Raw genomic sequence first — 12,144 nt, 5'->3', positions numbered from 1 at the left:
GCGAGCCTGGCGGGCCGAGCCATCCGCCTGGCTGGTTTTGGTGTCTTTTTGTTTTTTGAGTTTTCGGGGAAGCCATGGCCCCTGGTGAGGGGCAGTTGGTCCTGGAGACCTGAGCTCTGCCGGGGACATTCCCCTGGGGGCTGCTCTTCCTGTTGGGGCGCTGACCTTCTTCAAGGTCAGGTTTTCTCTTGGACAGAGTAGTTAAACTTGCAGCCGGGCCTCACCCCCAGGGGCGAGGCTGCCTGGCAGCAGAGGTCTAGGCCGGCTAGGCCAGGTGGCACAGACCTGCTTTGTAGGACAAGGGAGGGGGGCGGGCTCAAGGTCAGTGGCAGAATCGCAGTTTGCTCTGGTGAGAGGCAACCTTTACGAGTTTTCTAGCTCTTTCCAGATGGATCTTAAAAGCTAGCCAGTGTGGGAATGTGACACAGTCTTGTGATTTTTAATTCCAGGCTGGCTTCAAGGAGCCCGAGACACGTCTTCACCCTGATGCTGCTGCTGCTGCTGCAGCGCGACCCAGGATGGCGGTAAACTCAGTAAGTGGTTAATGATCACCTCAGCTCAGCTCCTGTTCTCTGGTATCACCCACAGGGCATGCTGGTCAGCGTTTTTAACAGCCAAGGTGTGTGTGTGTGTGTGTGTGTGTGTGTGTGTGCGTGTGTGTGTGTGTGTGTGTGTGTGAGACTGGTTTGCAAGGTGTGGTCAGGAGCAGTGGCTGGGGTGAAGCCAGGCCTGCATGGAAGGAACTGGAAGGCCTCACTGCTGGGTAAAAAGTCTGTGTCTGGGCCACCTCTCTTCCTGCTCTGAGAGTTGGGAGGGGGCAGGGTGCTTCCAGAGAGCCTGGGGGGTGTCGCGCGTGAGGAGGCGCCGGGCAGACCTGCCTGGCAAACCATTGTCCCTGTCCCCAGATCTCTCCCCCAGGGAAGTCCAGTCTGGGTCTCCTGTCCTTCCTGAACGGGTGTTCATCTGATGCCTGAAGAAAGTGCACTTAGTACAACTCCATGCTTAGTGAAAATGTGTTCCCAGATCCTGCAGGAAAAGGCACCACCGGTTCTCACTTCCCTCTGACTGGTCGGGGCACGGCAGGAACTCTCCCGGGCACAGTGGCGGGGCGGGGCGGCCCGGCCGGGCGGGCTGGCGCGTTGTTTGACTGTCTGGATAGAGGCCAGGGGCTCGCACTGACTTTGAACCTCTGCTGCTCTCATCGGGATCAGAGACTACATTTGCTTTTCCTTTAACCTGGCTTCTGGTAGAAATCCTTGGGCTTTTGGAGGATAGTGTGAGTGAGATACTATGCACAGGTGAACCCAGGAGTCTGCATTTGACCCGGCCTCGAATAATCACATTTCCTGGAGGGCCCACGGGAAGCTCCTCATCCTCTCCTCTGGATGTCTGTCCAGGAGAACAACTTTGTTGCTGTTGTCTGTGAGACCATAAGAGACAAGAGTAGAAACTGAGCAGAAGAGGATTCATGAGGACAGAGATGAGGACCGACATGGTGTCCATCCGAGGCTGAGGAGAGGCATACAAAAGGAGGATGGAGGCCGGGCGCCAATGGCTCAGATCCTAATCCTAGCTACTCAGGAGGCTGAGACTATTATGTCCAGTTAATCACTCAAAAGCTGGAAGGGAGCTGTGTCTCAAGTCATAGAGCACCGGTCTTGAGCCACAAAGCTTAGGGACAGCACCCAGGCTCTGCGTTCAAGCCCCCAGCCTGCCCCACCCCCTCAAAAAGGAGGGAGGAATAGCTAATAAGGGAGGAAGGCGGGACACTGTGGTCATGATGTTCAAAGCACCTAGGTGAAAACGGAACTAGGCCATGCAGGAGAGGAATGGGGTGGAGAGGGCTGGAGGAGGATGGAAGGCTAGACGCCGTTCAAATGCCCTGTGCACAACTACTTACATACGATGATGAGTGAATGAATGGAAGAGTGAATGAATGGAGTTGCTGGCTGTGGGCCCGGGGCTTTGGGAGAGGCTGGCCTTGGCTCGGGCAGGAACCGGGAACACCTTGCTGGGCCGGGCTGCTGCGTCTGTGCTTCTGTGCGAACACACTTTGACCCAGAAAGAAATTCCGCGGGGAGGGCAGAATCTATGCCCTGGGCACAGACACAAGCCGTGTAAGGATATTGACTCCAGCAGCACTGCCAACAGCACCCTGGGCGGGAGAGGCAGGTGAATGAGGGCAGGGCTGCAGAGAGGAGAGGCAGCAGTGTCGCGGCTGCCATCTGCCTCACGACGCCGTTCACGCACCTGCAGCCACTGTGGGACGCGTGGTCAAGCTCCATACCCGTCCTGAACACCGCGCCAGGCACCAAGTGAGGGCTGAGGCGTTAGCTACTCTGGACCTCGGTGAAATTCTGCTGGCCCTGGCTCACGACAGACCCTTCCCACCTGCCCGAGAGTCCCGGAGGGAAGAGCAGGAGGAGAGGCTGCTCTTTTTGGATATTTGTAGTATCATTTATAGGCCATGCAGAATTGGGCGTCAGGAAGCTGATAAGAAATACTCGTGGCTGTCCTGTCCTATCCTATACCAAGATTTCGGGTGTCCATTTCCAGATGTCCATTTTTCCACCCCTCCAGGAAGAGATGGTCTCCGTGGGTTCTAGTCCAAGACTTTGCTACATTGTTCTTATTTCTATCCTCCTCCTCCTCCTTAGTATTGTCTGTGGAACTGGGGGTTGAATGCTGGCCTTGCATTGCTAGACAAGTGCTCTACCACTTGAGCCACACCCCTAGTCCTTTCGTTTTGTTTGTAGTTTGTTTTTGGAGCAGGGTCTTGTGCTTTTGCCTGGCTTGGTTTACAGCTGTGATCTTCCTGTGTCTACTTCCTGCGTAGCTTGGATGACAGACATGCAGTTCACTAGCCTGCCTGGTTCCTGTAACTCTTATTTTTTTCCTCTTTACTAAACCCCAATATTTGTCTGTTTTTCTTCATTTCAAAGAGTAAATAGCAAGAAGGGGGGAAAAACTAAAGCGAAAAACCAAACCAAACCCATGGTCAGTTGAGGATTCTGGGGAGTTCAGAGCTGTGATCTGGCAACTAACGAATTGGCAAAATTGTAAGAGCCCAGTTTGCAGCTGTGGGGTGTCGCGTGCTGTTATAAACTTCACCCCGCAGGCGGAGCTAGAGGTTTAAGTCATCTGTCCTCTCTCCACCTGTTCTAGGGGCCACCGCCGGGTATCGGACCTTTCTATGAAAACCATGGGTACCAGCCGGAGCACCTGTACCCCCCGCCGCAAGCTGCGCCTCCCAGTCCCTACGTGGCATTCCCGGCTTCATACTACCCGTCCCCCGTCCCCCAGTATGCCCCGAGGGTGCCCACGTACACCTCCAGCCCGGCCGCCGGCACGCAGCCCCCGTCGCCCTCAGGAGCAGTGTACGCCTCAAGTAGGACCTTTTCCGTGTTCATTTCCTATCATGGACCTTGGTTTCTGGGTCTGCCCTGTGCACTGGGCTCTTGCTTCAACCTGCTCTCTCACTGGCCCGGCACAGGGGTGCAGCCTGCCTGAGGCCCGCGGAGGGGCTGCGGGCCTCGTGTCCCCTCCAGCCCCAGAGACCTCTGCCTCCCGTGCAGCCCCGCCTGGCTGGCCGCGGATCCTCTGTCAGTCCTGGTCTCTGTCCGTGGCTCACGGATGTATCCTCTTTGGTAACTGGTAAAGCACTCTTGGGTGGGAATAAATGATGGGAACGTGTGTGTGGCTTGCGGGGACCTGAGGGTCGCCAGTCGGCTGACGCACAGTCACGTTGCTTTGGGGTCAGCGAGTGGCGCAGATTTAGCGCGCTCTCACCGCTGCTAGAGAACCCAGGTGGAAGATTGGATTTCTTTTGGGACTCACTCCAGTCCTGCGTCTTCTTCCTTCCCTCCTCTCCGTCCCTCGGTCTCCATGTCTGCAGTGTCGGTGCTGGCTTTCCCTTCAGGCTGGCTTCAGAGTTGGGCGCGGCCCAGGCGTGGGACCTGGGGACGTCACTGCTGCGGGGTCTGCGTGTGTGACGCAGGCACGGGGTCTGTGCTGGCCACACAGTGAGGGGTCAGTGGAGAAACCGTCTCCATGTCCTCCCCGCAGCCAGCTCAGCACGCAGCCGCCTCCCACATCCACTGCGGCCATCTCCACTCACCTGTGTGGCAGCTCCCCTCTCTCACCCTGCAGTGGCTCCTCCATCTCTCTTCCTCCTTCCTCCTCCTCCTCCTCCTCCTCCTGCTCCCCCTCCTCCTCCTCCTCCTCCTTCCTCCTCCTCCTCTTTCTCCTCTTCTTCCTTCTCCTCCTCCTCTTCCTCCTCCTCCTCCTCCTCTTCCTCCTCCTTTCTCCTCCTCCTGCTCCTCTTCCTCCTCCTCCTCCTTCTCCTCCTCTGCTTCCTCCTCCTCCTCCTCTTCCTCCTCCTCCCCTTCTTCCTTCTCTCTCCTTAAATTGGGCAAGTATAAACTTTAGCTTTGAAACTATTCTCCAAGCTATCATTTCAGAAGTCCCCACTAGAATGTAAGTGGTGGTTTGTTTTTGCTTTTAATCCATTTGCTCTAGCAAGCCCTGGAGATGTTTCGTTTGACCGGCCAGGCTTGGACCTCTGACACCTGCATCTGCCACACTCAGATTCTCCAGTCCTGGGGGGCAGAGGGCCAAGAGCCACTAGAGGCCTTGGTGAACCACACCCGGCCAGACGGAGGAGCGGCGGCCTGTGCCAGCCCTCCACACAGCTCCCCAGGGCCACGTCAGGTCTCAGAACAGAGGAGAGAGGGTGTCCTCCTGTCCACTTACTCTAAGAACCCAGTGCTGGCAGCTCACGCCTCTAACCTCAGCCTCTCAGGAGGCTGAGATCTGAGCCTCAGAGTTCAAAGCCAGCTCAGCCAGGAAAGTCCATGAAACTCTGATCTCCAATTAACTAGAATAAAACAATGCCAGATAGTGGAAGTGTGGCTCAAATGGTAGCGCCAAAGCTCAGGGACAGCACCTAGGTCCTGAGTTCAAGCACCTAGTACCAGCACCACAGATGCCTGCTCCCCTCCACCCCACCCCCCTACCCCCAGTGAGGTGAAGTGGGCCTGAACTCAGCAGGCGAGGTATTGGGGCACTGCGGGCTCCGGCCTCCAGCACGCGGGCAGGTGCTTGCCTCCGAGCCTCCTCAGTTGATCACACATAAAATGGCATGCAGAAGAGTTGCCCCAGGAGCAAAGCGTTCCTGGAGAGAAGTGCCCTTGGTATGGGGCAAAGAGGCCGCTTGGAATTCCTCCCAGCCGCCTCTCGAGGGCTGTGTCCTGCTGCCCGGGACACTGCGCCAGCCCCCCACCCCCAGCTGAGCTTTGGTGAAGTCTCTCCTGGCCCTGGTTCTCGGCTCAGTGGCTGTGGTCTCCCCTGGCAGCCCGGGCTGGGCGCAGAGGGCCCAGGGGACAGGTTCCATCTCCCCTGGGAGTGCCCGCGGGCAGGAGAGTGATTTGAGAGCAGTTGTAGACGTCACCAGGGGTGGAGACACGTTGAGAGGTGAGGCTTGGAGCCCCGGGACTCCGGCCTGTCCACCTCCACCACCCGAACCCTTCCTGAGAATTCAGCTCCGCAGCCTCATGCGTGCAGGTGCTCTACCTCCCGAACCACGGCCGGGCCCTGTCTTCTGAGACTTGGGGTGCGTCTTCCGGCTTCAGCTCTGAGCAGCCAGGCCAGACCTGATGCTTTGGGCTGGTGAAAAACCTGTGAGGTCCTCCAACTCATTTATCCTTGGCCGGATTGTTTCGTCCTTTACATGACTTTATTTTTTCATTCTGGCCTCACCGGGAGCTCTCTGCTCCTTAGGCCGTGGCTCCCTGGCTGGCCTTGCCCCGCAGGACTCTGGGCAGCAATTGGAGTTTTCTCTGGGGGTTGCCCAGTCCAGGGTGCTAGTCCGCTGGCCGCCCGGGGCTGCAGCGCACCTGGAGTTATACGCTTCATTGAATTTATGGAAGTGTGAATAGCCAATCACGAGGACAGCTCAGCCCAGCACTGAGCTGACAGGCAGGTGCCCTCCACTCAGCCTCCTCCTCCCCACCCCACTGGCGTTTCGTTTGCTTTTCAGATAGGCTCTCCTGTTAGCTCTGTCCGGGAGCCAGCCTCCGGTCCCTAGCCTCCTGCCTCTGCCCCTCAGGTAGCTGGGACTATGTGTGTGTGCCACCACACTCTGCCCTGATACCATTTTTTTTAAGAGCTCAACTCTGGTGAACTTGGTTTTGAGAGTTTGGGCTTTCTGCTGTTGTTAAAATTTTTTTTTTAAAAAAGCATGACAATTCCCTCAAGTTCAGATGCACATTTGGAAGTATATAACAGTGTAACTCAGAGGCACATTCAGAAGTATATAACAGGTGTAACTCAGAGACAGGGTGCTTGCCTAGCAGGTGTGAGGACTTGAGTTTGAACCAGCACCACAAGAAGAATATACAAGCCAAAATAGAACTATTGTTGAGTGCTGGTGCTCACACCTGTAAATCCCAGCTACACAGGAGGCTGAGATCTGAGGATCTCAGTTCAAAGCCAGCCTGAGCAGGAAAGTCCATGAGACTCTTATCTCTAGTTAACTGCCAAAAAAGCTGGAAGTAGAGCTGTGGCTAGAGCCTTGAGTGGAAAAGCTAAGGGATGGTGCCCAGGCCCCGAGTTCAAGTCCAGCTGCCTGTCACTCCAGGCCCACTGCTCCCGGAGCCAGAGCTCCACGCACGGCCAGGTACTGGCAGTGGAGTCCACTTTCATTAGGCGATTCTACCCCGCCAGAGATGGTGGCCAAGACCAGGCCAAGCGGGCGGCGCGCTCGGCGCCTTCTCTTCTGACTGGGGTTCCCAGCCGGGGTGTGGAGTGAGCCTGCGGCCAGCTGGCTCTGTCCTCTGAGAGCCAGCCCATCGTCCTTCCCGGGCCTGATGGGGCCCGTTCTCCTCCTCTTCCTAGAGACGAAGAAAGCGCTGTGCGTCACCCTGGCCCTGGTGGCGGTCCTGGTGGGTGCTGCGCTGGCTGCCGGCCTGCTCTGGAGGTTTTGTAAGTGTGGGGTTCCCCCATCCCCCCGTGTGACCCCAACCCCTGTGTGGGGCCCTCCCCATAGACCAGCCACCCCTTCTCCCCTCTCTCCCCTTCCCTCCCTTCCGTCCCCTCCTCTCCCTCTCTCCCCTTCCCTCCCTTCTGTCCCCTCCTCTCCCTCTGTCCCCCCTCTCCCCTCTCTCCCTTCCTCTCTCTCTCTCCCCTCCTCTCCCTCTCTCCCCTTCCCTCCCGTCTGTCCCCCCTCTCCCCTCCCCCTTTTCCTCTCCTCTCTCCCCTTGTGTCCCCTTCTCTCCCGTGTCCTCTGTGGCCATGTGGGCATCGTGGTCTCCCATCGCCCCCTCCCCGCCCTCCCTGTGTGTCCTCTTAGCCAGTGGGGCCGCGGGCTCTTCCCGAGGTGGGGGCACAGGAGGCAAGCGTGCGGGATTTCCCTGGTGCTCAGGGCATGCGTGGCATGGCGCTGTGTGACCTGCCCTGTCTTGGGGTAACCTACTCCCTGCCCCTTCCCTGCCCCCCATCTCTGCCAGCCTTGTGGCAGCCTTGGGCAGGCAGGCCCCTCCCTCCCGGTGTCAGCACAGAACGTGGTTCTGGGGCCTCTGCCCTCTGCCTGGGCGGTGCCTGGCACCGAGGCCCCAGGAAGCAGCGAGCCCACGGCGGTGACCCCCACAGCAGCCACCCCACGGTGCGGGCGGTGCATGGGGGCAGAGACACGCCCCTTCCTCAGCGGACAAAAGAGGGGTGCTTCCTCCCGCACCCCAGCTCCAGGACGGGTGGCGGCCTCCTGGGGGCCCGGGGCGGTGTGGGGTTCAGCACCTCCTCTCTCCTTGCCAGTGGACAACCGGTGCATCTCGGGGGTGGAGTGCGGCAGCTCGGGGACCTGCATCAGCGCCGCCCTGTGGTGTGACGGGGTGTCCCACTGCCCCAACGGGGAGGACGAGAACCGCTGCGGTGAGTGGGGCTGGGAGGGTGGGGCCCCGGCCCAGAGGGTCACACAGCACGGGGGGAGAGGCCAGACCAACATGTCCTCCTGACTGCCACAGGGGCCTGCCGAGAGTCCCGGGACGGGGAGTCTACAGTTCTCCCGTCAGTCTGTCTATCTATCTATCTATCTATCTATCTATCTATCTATCTATCTATCTATCTATCTATCTATTATCTATCTAGCTATCTATTATCTATCTTTATCTATCTATTATCTATATCTATCTATCTATCTCTATCTATCTATTATCTATCTCTATCTATCTCTATCTATCATCTATCTATCTATCTTTGTGCCTGGCCTGGGGCTTGAACTCAGGCCCGGGGTACTGTTCTTCACTTCTCTTCTGCTCCAGGCTAGCACTCTACCACTTGAGCTGCACCCTCCTGTTAGGGCTATTTTGGTGATGATTTGGTGACTTTCCTGCCTCCCTGACTTCAAACCTCGATCCTCAGATCTCAGCCTCCTCAGCGGCTCTCAGGCATGAACCCTAGGCGCCTGGCTTTCAATGTCTTATTTTTAGGTGACAGGTAAAGCTCCGCGAGGCGCTGGTTCTCGGTGCGGGTGCAGCCCTCCGGGAGCGGCACTCACCTGCTTGTGGCGGGAGAATTTTACCATCGGTCCTTTTGGTAGCTTTCAAGTGCTCTGTGCACATGTGCGCATGTGTGCGCATGTGACCCTGTCTCCCTGGAGACCCTGGGCCCCGCTCATCTGATTGAATATGTGTCCCCAGCTAGCTTCTCTCCAAGCGCGCCCCCCCAGGTGTCTGATGGCCACGGCCTCTGCCTCAATGGTGAGAGAGAGAGCGAGAGAGAGAAAGAGAGAGAGGGAGAGGGAGAGGGAGAGTGAGCGTGCGAGGCCCAGGTGCGGTGTGCTCTTCTGTGTGGTCAGGGCGTCGCGCTGTCTGACTGGGGCTCGAGTGTGTCTTCGTATCTGCTGGTGTGTTCTTAGGTTGATCTTCAGAACTACTATTGTGACGCGTGCCTCTCACTTTTCCACCCTCGCTGTCCAGCTCGCTTCCCTCCCTCGGGATGTAAGTGCTGCATGTGCGCCTTTCCCTTTTTTGATTCGCACTGGTATTTTGTGAGCTCGTGTCTTCTTGCGTCTTACGCATGTCTGAGTCACAATTCACTCGTTTCGAGTTTCCCGGCTATGCTGGCACGAGAGCAGCACCTCACGGCACCCAGCCTCTTCCCTGGAGGTGGAGTCTCTTGGACTTATCTGCTCAGGGTAGCTTAGAACAACGATCCCCCAGATCTCAGCTTCTCGTGAGCCCCGAGTGCGGTGGCAGGCCCTGCCACTGCGTTGATGAAGCTCACGCACTGGGCTGGCCTCCAACCACAATCCACCTTTCGCAGTCTCCAGAGTAACCAGCCTCTGGCTGACATCTTTTTAGACTGGTCGTCTAACAGGTGGGAGGCACTCTCTCCTCGTAGCTTTCACGGTGTTTCTCCACTTTCTAGTCATCTCTGAAGGTGACCTTGAGGGAAGCCAGATGGCCCCGGGCTCTGCGGCTCTGCTCTCCCCCTGCTGGCACATCTGTTGCACGGAACCTCTGTGCTCTGGCTGTCTGCCCCACCCTGCCCCGCAGCCTCCAGCGGCCACGGGCTTGTCTACTGTCTCCAGAGTTTTGTCTTTTCCAGAATGTTCTGTGGTTGGAACCCCATAGTGCATTGCCGTCCCAGCCTGCTTCTCCCACACTGGTCTGCGTTTAGAATTCCTCGGGGTCTCATTTCCCTCAACTGGGAGTCAGTCCCCGCCCCCGTGGTCCAGCCCCCGTGGTCCATCTGCAGGACAGAGGCTGCTCCGTCCGGTAACACGTGGCCAGGCCTCACAGGTTATGTGGGTTCTGTCCCTGCCAGGGCACTGGGCGCCCTCAGCCCCAGCGTGTGGCATGGGAGGCGGGCCAGGCCTCAGTTTACCCTTTGTCTTCCCCCAGAACTCAGCACACTGTGTAGGAGCGTTTACACTCAGACCCAGGTGCCCTCACAACTTGTGATTATTTAGTGATTTATTTACGGGTGCCAGTACTGACGCTGTCCTAGAGTGCTCAGGGCCAGTGCTCTACCCCGTGAGCCACAGCCCCGCTTGCAGCCTTTTGTTATTTAATTGGAGATAAGTGTCTCATGGCCTTTCCTATCCCCACTGGCTTTGAGCTTCCATCTCTGGATGCAGCCTCTTGAGCAGCTGGGATGGCAGGTGTGAGCCACCAGCGCCTGGCACCTTATTCATTCTTTCTATAAAAATTTACTTTAGGGTTGGGAAGGTGGCTCAGTGGTAGAGCGCTTGCCTTGCATGCCTGAGGCCCTGGGTTCGACTCCTCAGCCCCACATAAGCAAAAAGAAAAAAAAAGCCAGAAGTGGCGCTATAGCTCAAACAGTTGAGCACTCGCCTTGAGCTGAAGTGCTGAGGGACAGCGCCCAGGCCCAGAGTTCAAGCCCCACAACCGGACCCCCCCAAAATTATTTTATTTTTAAATCTTTAATTTTTATTGTTATTATAAAAGTGGTGTACAACTTGTTCGGGGGCAGAGGGAGTTGGGGAGGTGGAGGGAAGGGATGGTGGGGGAAACAAAGGCAACCATGCTCAATAGGAAATGTACTCAGTACCTTGCTCATGTAACTGTGTCCCCTCTGCACAGCATTTTTACAATAAAAAACATACAAAAACAGTGATGTACAGAGGGGTCACAGTTCCGTGAGTCCGGTCTGATACATTTCTTCTTGGACAGTGTCACCCCTGCCCTCTCTCTCTCCTAGTTTTCCCCACCCCCTTCCCCCAGTCACAAGTTGTATAATTCCTTTTCCAGAGTGTCTAGTGAGTACCACTGCTGCATTGTTCACCCTTTGTCCCTCCATTCTGTGTCCTCCCTACCTGTCCTCTCCCCTACCCAGAGACAGGTAAATGGACAAACAAGAGAAAAAGAAAAGACCTCTTGTTTCCATTTCCTGGAGTTCGTTTTGATTAAGATGATTTCATATGATCAGAGGCGGGGTGCCGCGCCCGCGTGTTCCTTCCCGAGTGTCCTCCGGCCATGTCCCCGCGTGTGAATGCCTGAGTCCTGATCATTGATCATGCCCGGGGGATTCTAGGGGCAGCTTCTGCACCATTGCCCTAGTCAGTGTTAAACCAGCCCGGCAGGCTGTCCTGTCTGCACCCCAGATGCGCGGGTGGCGGCCGCATGCAGTGGCGGGCACGGGCTTCCATGCCCCCCTCCATCTTCTGTCCCCCCCAAGGGACTCCGTGCCCCTTCCTGCCTTCTTAGATTTTCTCGTAAGTGTGGACTCGGGCCACGTGTGGGCCTTGCGTGGCTTCCTCCCCTCGGCCTCGTGTGCGAGGCTGGCACCGCGCCATGGGCGCACAGCGTGCTGGCAGCGTCCACGCTCTGCGCCCCGCGTAGTGCTCCGCAGCAGCAGCAGCAGCAGCAGCAGCAGCAGCAGCAGCAGCAGCAGGCCGTGGCTGCAGCGCCTCTGCGTGACACAGGGCCGGGAGTCGCGGGGTTCCCCCAGCAGTGGGGACCACGGCCCAAAACTCACCAGGAATCTTGCTTGTCATGCAGTTCGCCTCTACGGACCAAACTTCCTCCTTCAGGTCTACTCGTCCCAGAGGAAGTCCTGGTACCCTGTGTGCCAAGACGACTGGACCAGCACCTACGCCCGGGCGGCCTGCAGGGACATGGGCTATCAGTGAGTACCGCGCCCCCTGGAGGCCGTGTTGGCTCATGGCAGTCGGACGCAGGTGTCTCCCAGAGCCTTGTGTGTACCCCCTCCCCACCATTCTGCCCCCTCCCCCGCCACCCTGCCCTCTTCCAGGGTCATTGCCACCCTGGCCCTCTGCTCCCTGATTCCCTGGGAACATCCTCCCTCGGGGGTGTAACCTGGGGGCTGAGGGGGGCCCTTGGCCCATGAGCTTCTAAGCTCAGGCTGAGTCTTTGCTCATTGCCTTCCTGTGGGGCCATTGAAGGGGAGAGAAGCGACCCTCAGAATTATACTTAAGAAATTCCTAGGGCCTGGCGCTGGTGGCTCACGCCTGTAATCCTAGCTACTCAGGAGGCTGAGATCTGAGGATCGCAGTTCAAAGCCAGGCCAGGCAGGAAAGACCGTGAGACTCCTATCTCCAATAAACCACCAGAAAACCGGAAGTGGCGCTGTAGCTCAAGTGGTAGAGCGCTCGCCTTGAGCTGA

General features: G+C 57.5%; 1 protein-coding gene across 2 annotated transcripts in view; it reads left to right on the top strand.

Annotated features, from left to right (window-relative positions):
* Positions 1–452: 452 nt before the first annotated feature.
* Tmprss2 (transmembrane protease, serine 2) overlaps positions 453–12,144 on the top strand; it is a 23,824-nt gene continuing 12,132 nt past the window's right edge. The window contains exons 1-5 of one of the 2 annotated variants that reach the window (XM_013027332.1): positions 453–533; positions 3,166–3,388; positions 6,895–6,981; positions 7,810–7,926; positions 11,520–11,646. In XM_013027332.1, the coding sequence (XP_012882786.1) occupies positions 519–533; positions 3,166–3,388; positions 6,895–6,981; positions 7,810–7,926; positions 11,520–11,646 (569 nt within the window). In that variant the 5' untranslated portion in view covers positions 453–518. The other variant, XM_013027333.1, reaches the window with a different exon arrangement.

The sequence above is a fragment of the Dipodomys ordii genome, unplaced genomic scaffold, assembly GCF_000151885.1.
Source record: "Dipodomys ordii isolate 6190 unplaced genomic scaffold, Dord_2.0 Scaffold103, whole genome shotgun sequence".
NCBI classification, from domain to species: Eukaryota; Metazoa; Chordata; class Mammalia; order Rodentia; family Heteromyidae; genus Dipodomys; species Dipodomys ordii.
The sequence above is the reverse complement of the archived record's forward strand: the minus strand, read 5'-3'. Positions and strand labels throughout refer to the sequence as shown.